The 12,538-nt window shown below is 38.9% G+C and overlaps 1 protein-coding gene across 10 annotated transcripts in view; it reads right to left on the bottom strand.

Annotated features, from left to right (window-relative positions):
* SYNE1 (spectrin repeat containing nuclear envelope protein 1) overlaps positions 1-12,538 on the bottom strand; it is a 301,154-nt gene that overhangs the window by 89,640 nt on the left and 198,976 nt on the right. For 7 of the 10 annotated variants that reach the window (XM_033512756.1, XM_033512754.1, XM_033512746.1 and 4 more), the window contains 6 exons: positions 12,185-12,379; positions 10,999-11,139; positions 6,370-6,537; positions 5,456-5,617; positions 4,015-4,209; positions 496-669 (listed from right to left, as the gene is read on the bottom strand). In XM_033512756.1, coding sequence (XP_033368647.1) covers positions 496-669; positions 4,015-4,209; positions 5,456-5,617; positions 6,370-6,537; positions 10,999-11,139; positions 12,185-12,379 — 1,035 coding nt within the window. The remainder of the gene's footprint in view (positions 1-495; positions 670-4,014; positions 4,210-5,455; positions 5,618-6,369; positions 6,538-10,998; positions 11,140-12,184; positions 12,380-12,538) is intronic. The other 3 variants (XM_033512749.1, XM_033512750.1, XM_033512752.1) reach the window with 3 other exon arrangements.

Genomic DNA, 12,538 nt, shown 5'->3' with positions numbered 1-12,538 from the left:
AAAATCAGTAAATACTGATGATTATCCTTTGTTTTTGCACGTATGTGAGGATTATTCATGAAGAAAACATGGCACTATCCCAGTCATCACTGCTAGTGCCACTATGTTCTTCAACTGGAAAAGGACATGTAGGAAAGTACACTGCAGGTGTTTTCATATCTATCAGGTGAATGGGTCAGAAATTTCAGCTTGAGGGGAGCAAAAACAGTAAGTGAAGCAAATACAGTGCTTTTAAATCTAAACAGAACGACATCTGAAAGATGTGGAACTTTAAATCTTTCTGCAGTCAGGACATTTTATTTTCCTACTGCCACGTTCACATCGGCTTTCTAAAGTGTTGTTTGCAATCTCTGATGAGAAACTAAGAACAGGCTGTATTTTGTTCCACAAATCTTTGAGGGAGCTTACTGAGCATATAGAAGATGCTAAAGAGCTCAGAAACTTCTCCACAAATATGCTGGCTCATTCAGCTCAGTAACTGGCTTAATATTTTACCTGACAGTCTACCAGCTGTGCTTCCATGTCCATAGGTTCTTCGGCAGGAAGCAGAGCGGAGTCCAGAGTTGCTCGGGTACTGAGTAGCCAGTGGTCAAGCTCATCAGCTTCACAACGGTACCTCTGAAGAGCCTGCTCTTGCCGCTGTTCTTCGAGCTGCTCATTCAGTTTTTCCTTGAGGTACAAAATGTATTTAAATTTTTAGGAGAAATAAACCATAACAGTCACTTGTAAAAAGTTGCTCTTCTCTATTTTGCACAAATCCTATGCAGGATTTCTAAGCCATAGTAAGACCTGTCTTTTACAAAATGTTATTTCCTTTAATCAATGAGTGTGTTTTTCTGATGACTGAAATTCTGCTTCAGTTCAGTCACTTTATTTCTACTTTCTCCAGTAGAACTTTGCTATTACAGCTTCCTAAAGGTGAAGTCTTTTCTACCTCCTTTTGCTGCTCTCCTGTGGGTTTCCCCCCAACACTGATTGTTTGCTCAATTAGTACAGCACTATTTGCTTAGGGAGAAAGATGCACATGAATACACAGAGCTGAGAATGGGTTACAGGGAGAGAAACTTTGCCTTTTTTAGCAGCAGGCTGTTAGTCAGCTTTACTGTCTGTCAAGAGAGGCACAAGAGGGATACTTCAAGGACCAAACAAAGTACAGGTGGGCCCTTGGTACAGTAACATAGATAAAGAGAAGCCTGAAGAGCTGTCTACTTTCTCTGGCCTCTCAGAGGATCCCTGAGCCATGGGGTGTGGAAGGACATCAAGCTTCAATGCCTGCTGCAGCATCAGCATCACAGCAACACAGATACCCCAAGTCCAGCTCATCCATCCATTGGAAAGACAGCAAGTCTTGCTCACCCTTTCACTGCCCCATATGAATCTGAAAACTGGCTGAACAACTGTGGCCAGGGGACAGCGATCCAAGTCTAGTGAGTGGCCAGTAAAAAGGCACAACAAGTTTGCTGATGACATAAAATGGGAGGAGTGGCTGATAGGCAGAGGGCTATTCTGCCATCTAGACAGACCCCAAAAAGCTGTAAAAATGAGATGACAAGAAGAAAGTAAAGTGCTCCCCTGTACCTGCAGGGGAGCAACCCCAGGCACTAGTACAGGCTGGAGGATAAGCAGATGGGAAGCAGCTTGGCAGAAAAGAACCAGAGGGGTCCTGGTGGACCCCAGCTTGAACATGACCCAACAATGTGGAAAAGAAGGCCAGTGGTGTCTGGAGCTGCTTTAGGAGTGTTCTCACCAGGATGAGAGAGGTTATCCTGCCCCTCTACTTAACACTAGTGAGTCCACACCTGGAGTACTGTGTCTAGTTTTGTGCTCCTCAATACAAGAAAGATACTGAGTTCTGGAGAGAATAGAGGGGATTTTGTGAATAAGAAAATAAATAGGATGGTCAGAGGATACTTGATTGTATCAGATAATGTGAAACCTAAGCATGGTGCAAATACTATGGAACAAGGGGAGAAGATTGCATTGGATCTGGCTGGGATGGAGTTAACTTCATTGCAGGCTGTACAGTGCTTTGCAGCTGTGGTTAAATCTATGCTGATAACGCAGCAATGTTATGGCTACTGCTGAGCACAGCATAAAGGCTTTCTATCTGCCCCTCACAAAGGCAAATAGGCTGGGGGTGGGCAATAGGTTGGGAAAAGAGATAGCCAGGACAGCAAAATCTGAACTGATCAAAGGGTTACTCCACACCAGATGAGATCATGCTCATCAATAAAAGCCCAGGGAAAGGGAAGGAGGGAGGGACATTTGTGGTTATGGTGTTTGTCTTCCCAAGAAACACATGCTGAGCTTTCCAGGAAAGTAGCTAAACATCTTCCTGCTGTTGGGTAATAGTGAATAAGTTCCTCATTCCCTGCTTTCATGCACAGCTTTCCCTTACCCTGTTTAAGCTGTCATTATTTTGATCCATGTGTCTTTTTGTCTGCCTTCTATTTCTAACCCATCTCAAGAGAGAGGAAGAGGGTGGGTATTTGTCTGCTCCAGGGTCAACCTACAACACTTTGTAAGTGAATTCAGACTCAAATGTTCAGGGCAGCTTCCTCACAGAGAGAAGTGTTTGCACAGCTTCTCTGCATGCTCAATTTCAAAAAAAAAAATTAAAATTGCTGTTAGAAAAATTTAAAGAATAATGATAGTTGTTAGATGTCTTAAATAATCCAGACCTGAACAAATGCTAGTTAAATTAGGTCCACAGAAAGAACAATTTTACTAGTCCACACCCTCAACAGCAAGATATTTTCATTACCTGTTTTATCTTTATTTCTACATTTACTTTCCTGGGGTGTTCTGGAAGATTTTTTCTGTGAAATCAGAGCTATGAAATACACAGGTCAAATTACTGACTGTTGTCTACATACCACATATATTTCCTAGACAGTATTATTAGGGAATACTTGTGGTATAGTGTCAAAGAATCCTAATCACAGTTAAGAGTAATACATTCGACTCATACTCTATCTTGAAATCATTAGTTAGCATTTCCTAAGTATTACCAAGATGTTTGTTAGATCCTGTATGGGATGCAAGCTATAAACAACTAGATCTCCTATTCTACTTCCAACTTCTCATTTTTAATTAAAAGCCATTTTATTTCTGGGAAGGAAATGCTTAGCGCAACTTTGTTATTTTAAGACTAGCAAAGATATTTTCTAATGACCTGTTCACCATCTCAGGTGACTGGACAGAACTAAAGTAGCTGAAGCACCCTGAGACGCTCCAGTGTCTTGGTTTAACCCCAGCTGGCAACTAAGCACCACACCTTAGATGCACACAGCCAATTCTCACTCTGCTTCTCTGAATCAATTGATGATGGAAAATATGGAGGCAGTAGTTGCTGTGTTTGTGAATTCACTGCTGCAGTTCTTAACAGTACAGAAACAAAGCTGCCCTGCAGTGTTCAAAGTAGCCAAACGATAACCAGCTTTATCATGACTGCATGTTCTCACCTGTATAGTATATGCAGCAACATTCCTATTTGTAAAGAGCGTCTAAAACTCTCCTTAGTATCAGAGGATTTTTGGTAAAGTTGATAGGCAAAAAAATAAAGGGGTGCATCTTCCACAAAAACTAGTTTGCATGCAAATCACTGGAAAGATGAGTGTAGACAACAACGCAAAGATTTGGATAAGGAGCTGCTTCTTGTTTTAAGCTTTCCCTCTTCTCCTGTCTCACAGCTTGGAGAAGTGATTTCTCAAAAGTTTACTGTAGACAGACAGTGTGACTTTTAATATCTTCATTTCATTTAAACACACACAGATAAATATAGATATAGATATATGTATCTCCATATGGCTACATATAGCCAGAAGAAACTTGGAACATATATAATATATTCCAATTTCTTTCTAGCTGCTTATCCCTTAGCATTAAGATGAGAGGCTCACTAAAAAAAGAATGGCAATTTATTACTGAAAGGAATTGTGAGATATAAGCAGAACTGAAAATTACTTTTTTTTTTATGGTGACTAAAAATATTGGCAATGTTTTTTCTTGTACCTCTAATAGCTGTCGTTTTCCTGATGCCTTCATTCGAATTGTGGCCATTCGTTCTGCCAAGACTGTGAGGGTGGACTGCAATGCCATTTGATCAGCACCTTCTGCATCCAGTGGTTCTGAAACAAGCTCCTGGGCCAATGATGTCTGAAGCTCACTGATTTCTTCTTGCAACATTAAAATCTCATCCATCAAAGCCTATTTAGAAATGAGAGCACAGAATGCATTTGCTTAATTTACCAGCAAGAAGGAAGTATTTCAGGAGACACAGACTAAATATAAAATTCAAGACAACTATCCTGGCAGAGCACCAGGAACAGAGTAGAGCAGAGTATCACTACCAGTATGGCAGAGATAGTATTCCATAAGGACTGAGTCCTGCTTTTAGAGGCTTAAGTTAGGATCATATATGTGGTTACTTAAATATTGATTTAATTACATATCTTGAATTTCAATGTATCAAAAGGAATTATTTTGGAAATAGGAAATTTATTCCTCCAGTAAATTATCTGTAGGGCACTCTAGTATTCACAGTAAAGATAATGAACAAGTATTAGAGTGTGTGTTTGTGACAGAAAAATAGGAGCATGTTTTAGCTTCCAGCCTAAAACTTTCTATGAGGACAAGGAACATCCAGCAATAGATGTACACATTCAGAGACTTATTCCATGGTGCAAAATGAGTTCCTACTCTTATTCTTATCCTATGAACTAGTTTTCAAAATACCTATAAAAGGATGGTACCATGGAATAAATTTCTGAATATTTACATCTATTGCTGGATGTTCCCTCTCCACCTAGAAAGATTTAGGCTGGAAGCTAAAACATGCCTCTATTTTCTCTCACAAACACACTCACTGGCCGCACCAGATAGATTCAAGCTATCAGACAGGCGACTTAGGTGATTACAACTTAGACATATGTCAGATGTGTTAATAAAGTATTCTCTTATTATTCAGATCATTACTTCTTCAGACTTCTTGGGAGGCAATTTTTGTGTGCTTTTGGTTTGTTTTTTTTAACAAGGTGAAAAATTTATTTTGATCAATATTGCAATGCATCAGTATTGGTTATGATCTTAGTAAATTTGTAACATTACAAATATTCTTCAGCAATGATAATGAAGAACAGTATGTACAGCTGTCATTGGAAACAATCTTGGACAAAAGCTTTTGCTGAAAATTTCAACTGGACAAACTCTTATGATCTATTCTATTTATTTCAAAAAGGCTCCTTATTAAAAGAATCCTCATCACACCATCTTTAGGACAGCAAGAAGCCCAGAAAGGCAAGACATACAGTTAACAGAGAAGGTTCATGCAACAAATGCATATGTTTGAGGTATCCAGCTATAGGATTTTTTAGAGGTTACCCTCTCAAAAACAGAACAAAAGATATGCAGGCAACATGCACTCTCCCTCTCCTCCTCATATGTAAGATTTTACCTGATGTTCAGCCATCTGGCTCTCTGGGCTTTTGGCTGGTTCCAAACTCTCACTTAGCTTGATTTCAGTGGTCTCCATTTTCGTGGATATAGACTGGAGTGTGTCCTGATACTTCTGTTGACGCTCAAGAGCTTCATAGAGTGTGCGCTGCTTTTCACTGATCTGAAGAATGGAAGGTATAAATTCTGACCTCTGACACAGGATCTGCTATTTAGTCTGCTTCGTATGTCCCCAGGCTTAAGAGACTAAAGCAAAAAACTGGCAACAAGTATTCAAGAGTATAAATTACAAAACAAAACATCCATATTAAAAGTATTTATTTACTTGAATTTCATCAGTAAAATTCTAGGTTCTGCCACTTAAAATAAATTGACATTAATAAAGCAGGGAAAACCTATGCACATTGTCAAGCATTATTTTAAATTTCATGCACTCATCTATGGATGTACAGTATTTGTTAGACACGTAGTTCTTACCCAGTGCCTCGGAAAGGAATTAAAATTTACAGCATGTGATCAAGACTCTGACCATTTTCATACATCACCGAATGATTACGCTGCAAAACTATACAGAAATGTGTTGATTAAGTATTTGGAGAAACTAGATTCTTGAGCCTTCTTTGCCTACTCATCCAGCATGACCGAATATCCCTACTAGATTATGTAATACAGCTTGTCATAGCCAATTATTTCTGAAGCCAACTATCAGCTTTAATGAATCTTATTTTTTATTAATGGAGGTCCATCTTCCATAGCCTTTCAAACAAAGAACAAAAATTGTATATTACAGCTAACAATTCAAGTTACTCTCTGAAAACCAAAAACTGCAGAGCAGAATATTAGCTGAGCCACTTATTTGAATTTTATTCCTTAAAAGCTAGCCAACTATTTTGAAGTCTCAAGATGCAAACTCACCACATTTTTCAGTGTTTCCCAAGAACGCTGCAAATCATCCAATTTGGCACTAGCAGACGATTCTAAGCCTGGTTCATAAAACTCCTGGGTGGCTGAGGTGCTGGGCTGAATTTTAGCAGCTTCTGTCTGCAACTGTTCAGCAGATAAGGCTTGGTAATAAGCAATGTCCTACAAGCACGAAGTACATTATTGCACTTTCAAAAAGAAAGATCCTGCATACTATGCCCCCCCCATACTGTCCCACTGCATATGTCCGTTAAAATAAAGCCCACAAAGCCAAAACCACCATGACACCTCTTAATAACACACTAAAATAGTGTTTAATACTAGCAGACTGAGCATGTTTTGGGCCTTCACTATGAGGAGGATTTTGGACACATTTTTTTCATGATCACATTAGCTAGGAGGTGCAGAAGGCAACTGGACAATCATGGAAAGGCTGGGAGGGAAAGTGCTATAAATGGGATTGTTGTTCCAGCATCATTACAACTACACATGGGGGAAACCCCATCACAAAAGACACTGGGTTATGGTACTGTAGGTGGCAAATACCACCCTAATGAACACTATCACAGAGAGAGCAGCAGAGGAACCTAAAAGGTTATATGCTGAAGGACTGGTAAATGAGGCAAGAAAGAGTATGAAGCATTAGCTTATTGTAAGCTTTCAAACAAACAGGGAGCCTCAATGAACATATAAAAGATATCAAGAAAAGGGACTGAAAGTGCTAAGGAAATGGGCAAATATTCAAACCACCAATGAAAATTCAGAGTAGAATTATTTCTCACCAGAAGTTCTATACTTAGTGTATGGAGATTTCTTCAACTGTTGGAGATGACAACTGAAAACATCTATGGAAAATGTAGAATTAAGGAAACAAGTACAGTATCTATACTTAGGTCAGGAAAGCAGACTTGATGACAAGGATTATTTAAAACTGAAGCCATGTATGGCAGCACCAAATTGTTACATTACTTGGGAGGTGAAAAATGCTGCCTCAAGGGAGGGTGCAAAGCAGACAGAACCAGGCTCTTCTCAGTGGTGCCCACTGACAGGAACAGAGGCAATGGGCACAAACTGAAGCACAAGAGATTCTCTCTAAATACCAGGAAATGCTTTTTTTTTCTGTTAGGACTGAGCACTGGGACAGGTTGCCCAGGGAAGTTGCAGGGTCTCCATCCTTAAAGACACTCAAAATGAACCTGAATATAGTTGTGGACAACCTGCTGTACATGGTCCAGATTGATGAAGGATATTGGGCCAGATGATCTCTGGAGATCCCCTCAACCTCAACCATTCTGTGATTCTGTTTAGATGTATAAAAGTCAGGTACTAAACAAGACTAATTCTGAGGCACTGGAGCTCAAAGAATAAGAAGGATCCTAATTTGGAACAGAATGCAAATATGTAATCTAATACCGTATGTGAACAAAACCAGACAGGCTCTGGAAGAGCACAGAAACCAGATCACTCCCATAAAACTGTCCTAAAGTGTCCAATGAGGTACTTCTTCAAAGACAGTAACTGGGAAACTTGAAAAATTTAATGATGAAATTGGAATAGGTAACAGTACAGCATTCAGGACTGCAATTTCAGAATTTCTCACTGACCACAAGTGATGTTTCCAAGTAATGGTGAAAAATTGCACCACTGGAGGCAACTTCTTGTTTTGCCTTGCCTGCAGCTACTCTCCAGCCCTTTGTTAGTCCCCTCTCAAGTTCAAAGCTTCTGTGACCTCTTAATACGGTTTTCAGAATAAAGGCTTTGCTTTTACAGAGAGGGAAAAGCAATCCCTTTCCCCACCCTTTCAACTGCTTTTCTGGAGCATACAACATGGCAGCTTCTCTTTGGCAGAGCTTTCACAAGATGATAGCAGGAATCCAGATGTTCATGCAAGTATAAGATTTTGTTGCCCCTATAAAGGTCATAATATCCCACAACTGTTCTTATGAAAAGTAGGCAATGAACAGTAATCAAACTTTGTTGTTAGGTGCAGAGGCAAAAGGGTGTATTGAGATTTTGTAAGATATGTAACAAGGGCTGGTGCACCCTAGATGAGTGTTCATAAGTGGAAGAATCCTTAAGTAGGCTGTGTACAAGGAGATAGAAAAGCATTTAACAGTGATCCAGAGCATAAGACTAGAATCACAGGATCAGCTGTGGCCTACAGGGCATCGTGCCAACACTTCAGCTTTTCCAGTTCAACTGCTCTGCACTATGTATCAGGAAAACAAGATTTTAAAAGTGTGTCAAATTTTAATCAATTACATCTTTGGGTAAGTGCAAGGAGATCTAGCCCCAAAGGATTCTCATTCAATACTGCGGCACAGATGAAGTGTCTGATTTTGCTAAACATCAGAATTAACTGCATTTCAGGACTGCTAACATACTATTATATATATTGTGAAATTCCTCAGTGTTTCCAACATTAACATATTTATTATTTTCCCTCACCCTGTTGTTTTTAGAGGAGTTTCAGAAAAAACATTTTTAAACTTATGATAGTGCTAGAATTGTCACTTACTTGTATTTCTGGTCTTGTTTTAATCTATTTCAATACATAACCTCATTATTTGATTAATAAGCAGATGGCACTTGTTTGATAGTTTCAATACTTGTTAGAAATGCAAATAAAGTGTATAGATGTCTGAATTCAGACTAGCTATGTTACACCATTAAGAGATGCTAGGAAACTGATGAAACACTGTAGAGAGTTAGGATGAAATTAAAGCAGTCTTTTTCATAACCTTTCCTTCCCCAATTGCCTCTTCACAAAAGTTTTACATTTTTTTCTGAAGACTAAACTCATGTTATTCTTCACTTTATAGAGTTCCTGTTCACATTTTTTTCTGGTAGTTTGCAGGTGATCTTCCTGTGAGAAATTAGTTCTTAACTCTGGCTACATTTTAAAACAAAATATTTCCCAATAATTTTGCATATTTGCTGTAAAAATACAAAATGCTTTTAACTTATATTTGATCTCTTAGTTCACTTATATCTAGGATATTTTTTTAAATCAACTTTCTTCCCTGAAGTATCCCTAGGCATTCATCATGACCAGCACTGGTAGTTTCATAGCTTCTTTAGTCTTAATCTTATTTGAGTACAAAACTAAGAATTTTGTAAATAAACCACTGCATTTTGGAATCTTCTTCCGCTTGCTGTTTAATGCATGCAGTTCATTTCAACATTAACCACACTGAAGAAAACTTCAGCTCAAACTTTTTAAGATTGTAACAGCATCAACTCTGTCTCTCAAAAATCGCCTGCTAAATGAAAGATATATTTTTGTTCAATTTTGCCCTAGTAAATCACTTATTCTAAAACTTGTATTTTGGTGTCAGCTAATGGTGCAACAGCATGTTCACTGTGTTTTCCTTATTGTCTGAGTGACTGCAGCTGTTTGACTTGTTTTTCATTTTCAGAAAAAAGTAATGAACTGACATTGGCTTTTTTGATTAGGAAGCAAGCTGCTTTTGGTCTTTTAAGTCCTTCATTAATTAATGGTGTCATAAGAATTCTAAGTTGAAATATATAGATGCCTTTCTACTGTAAGTAAACTTCACAGGGAACTTTTTGATTATCTAAAATGATGGAAAACTAGAAAAGTCCTTCTTATGCATTATACATCTTTCTTTAGTATGCCATTGATGATTTTGCCACCACTCTTACTATCTTACATTAGTATTCTTTCTTATGTCTTATATTTAGCAACTTCTATAGCACCATATGGATTTCTGAAATTAGCAGAAGGAATCAATGAGCATCTTGCTCAAACTTGCCTAATTCTACTCAGCAGTGCAGCACAACACATTCTAACCTTCAAATCTGCAGTAGTCAATTTTGGAAGCAGTCACAAATACAAGACCAACCAATCAACCACAAAATCCAGAAGATGATAAATTCAGTGAGTTGGTGATGGCTTCTAAGGCTCATTTCTAAACTTCAAAAGCATAAAATTTTCTGTGTGACTTTTTGTGCACGATGCTCAATGTGCTGGATATATGTTTACGTTTTAATCAATACTGACATACACTTGCTCCTATTAGAAGTGCAAGAGCCCTCAGTTTTGATTTAAAATCTAATGTCTGTTATTTCACTGATCTGCCTCACTGGCACTTTAAACAGACTCCTATGGAAATGAACAGCATTGAAATTAATGTGCAAAAAACCCACATCAAAGTTAATAAATGAAATTATATTAATTAGAAGATACCAGGCTGTGATTTCAGTGCCTCAATGGCAACAGTACAGTAAGATAGATGAATATGGACATAATACAATGTTTCATTATGGGGAGTACAAAAAGGCATTTTTTCTCAGGATGCAAGATTCCATTGAGTACTACTGACAAAATAAAAATTTTAGGTAGAAAACACTTGGTGACATTGCAATTGTCACTTTAAATTTATTTTAAAAAAGAATGAGTAGGTAACACTGGGTTTATACAATTTCAACTCAGAAGTCAATACCTGAACCAGAACTTGAAGGTCCAGTTTGGTAAGAGGTTAAGCCTCAGTTCCTTGGAGCTATAGCTAAACATTATTTCAGAGGATTAAATAAACCACCTGTCGAATGGAACCGTGTATGTCTGAGATAAAAGCTGAATGAATGCCAAGAGAGAGGTACCTGGTTAACAGAAGCATCTGTATTAGCCACAGGTGAGGGAGAGCGACAGGCAGGTGGAGAAGAAATCTCACTGTTGGTTCCCTCCTCCCCAGACTCCTCAGTGACAGGGGAGAGCAGAGTGTGACAGCGACCAGCAGTCATCTGCCACAGGAAAAGCAACCCCAGAGCACAGGAAGAAAATCAGTTACCTCAGCTGAGGCTTGACTTAGACTGATATCAAAACAACACATGGCCAGAATTACCATGGCATTAATTAGTCATGCTTCATGCTCCTACATTTACCAGTTTAGAAATCTGTTGAATAAATAGTCTCATTTACTTGTCATACTTCAGTATGAAAGTGCTCTCCTGCACCCTAATGGATTTTAAAGCACAGTATAGAGCAAGCAACTCAGTAATAACAAATTCAGGTTTGCCTAAACACCTTCTAATACGATCTCTGCTGCATATAGAAAAATTATGAAAAGCTACAGAATACTAAACTACTTGTCTCAGTATCCAGGTCTGGTTAGAACAAGGAACAGACTTGAAATATAAAATACACACAACCCAGTATTCAAACGTAACCTTCCTCCTTCCCCAGTGTTGCTACAGAGGGATAAATCCTGAAGTCTGACACTCAGACAAAAATCCCAGTAGCATCAGCTATATAGAATGTTTGTAATGAGACCCAGTTAGAAACAAACAAAAACAAAGTAAGTCAAACATTAGGCCTATGGCAGTACTTAAACAGCTTTCATTTCCAGTACACTCATCTGAGAATAAAGCAACATACTGTCAATTATCACATCAACATTTTAACGTGTGAAAAGCCTATACACTGCATCATCTAATGAAATAATATTTATTCTGGTTTTATTTTATTCCTGCAACTCAGCAATTTCTTAGCATTTGTTCTTGCACGCTGACAGCTACAAAATAAAAAACGCAGTATTTGCATATATTATCGCTCAGCAATTTCATGTTTTTTGTCTGTTAAACAACTTCAGCCTTTATCAACAAGTCCTGAGAACCCACATAAAGCAAAATACAGTAAAGGGAAGCTGCAACTTGTTTGGTTTGCCACACTACAGCCATTTCAAAAGCTAGAAGATGTGAGCTGCGGCAATTTGCTGTATAGGGGTGTTGTAATGATGCAAGAGGAAGCAGCTCAGATAATGAGGACAGCGACCAAAGCATTGCTTACCATAACCACCGAGGGATGAGTGGGGTGTGCTGGCAGCAGGTCTGAATCCAGCTCCTCCATTCCCTCGGACAGCCCCTCCACTTCTGTCACTGTCAGCAGCATGGTGGCATGTTTTGCTTTCATTGTCAGCATCTTACACTTGGAATTCAAAGAAGCAATTTGCTCCTGGTATCCTTTGATCTTCTGAGCCAGCTCCTGAGGAAACATTTTTTTCCCCCTAATGCTGATGCAGCCGGGAAAGGCCACAGGACCGGCAGCATTTCAGCTTCCGCGGCGAAGCGCAGCTGTCCCCTCCTCGCTCAGCCAATACCACGGCAGCGCCGCCGCTGTGCTGACGAGCAGGATGTCGCCGGC

Source organism: Parus major, chromosome 3 (assembly GCF_001522545.3).
Source record: "Parus major isolate Abel chromosome 3, Parus_major1.1, whole genome shotgun sequence".
In the NCBI taxonomy this organism is placed as follows: domain Eukaryota; kingdom Metazoa; phylum Chordata; class Aves; order Passeriformes; family Paridae; genus Parus; species Parus major.
This window is presented reverse-complemented; position numbering and strand designations above follow the sequence as displayed.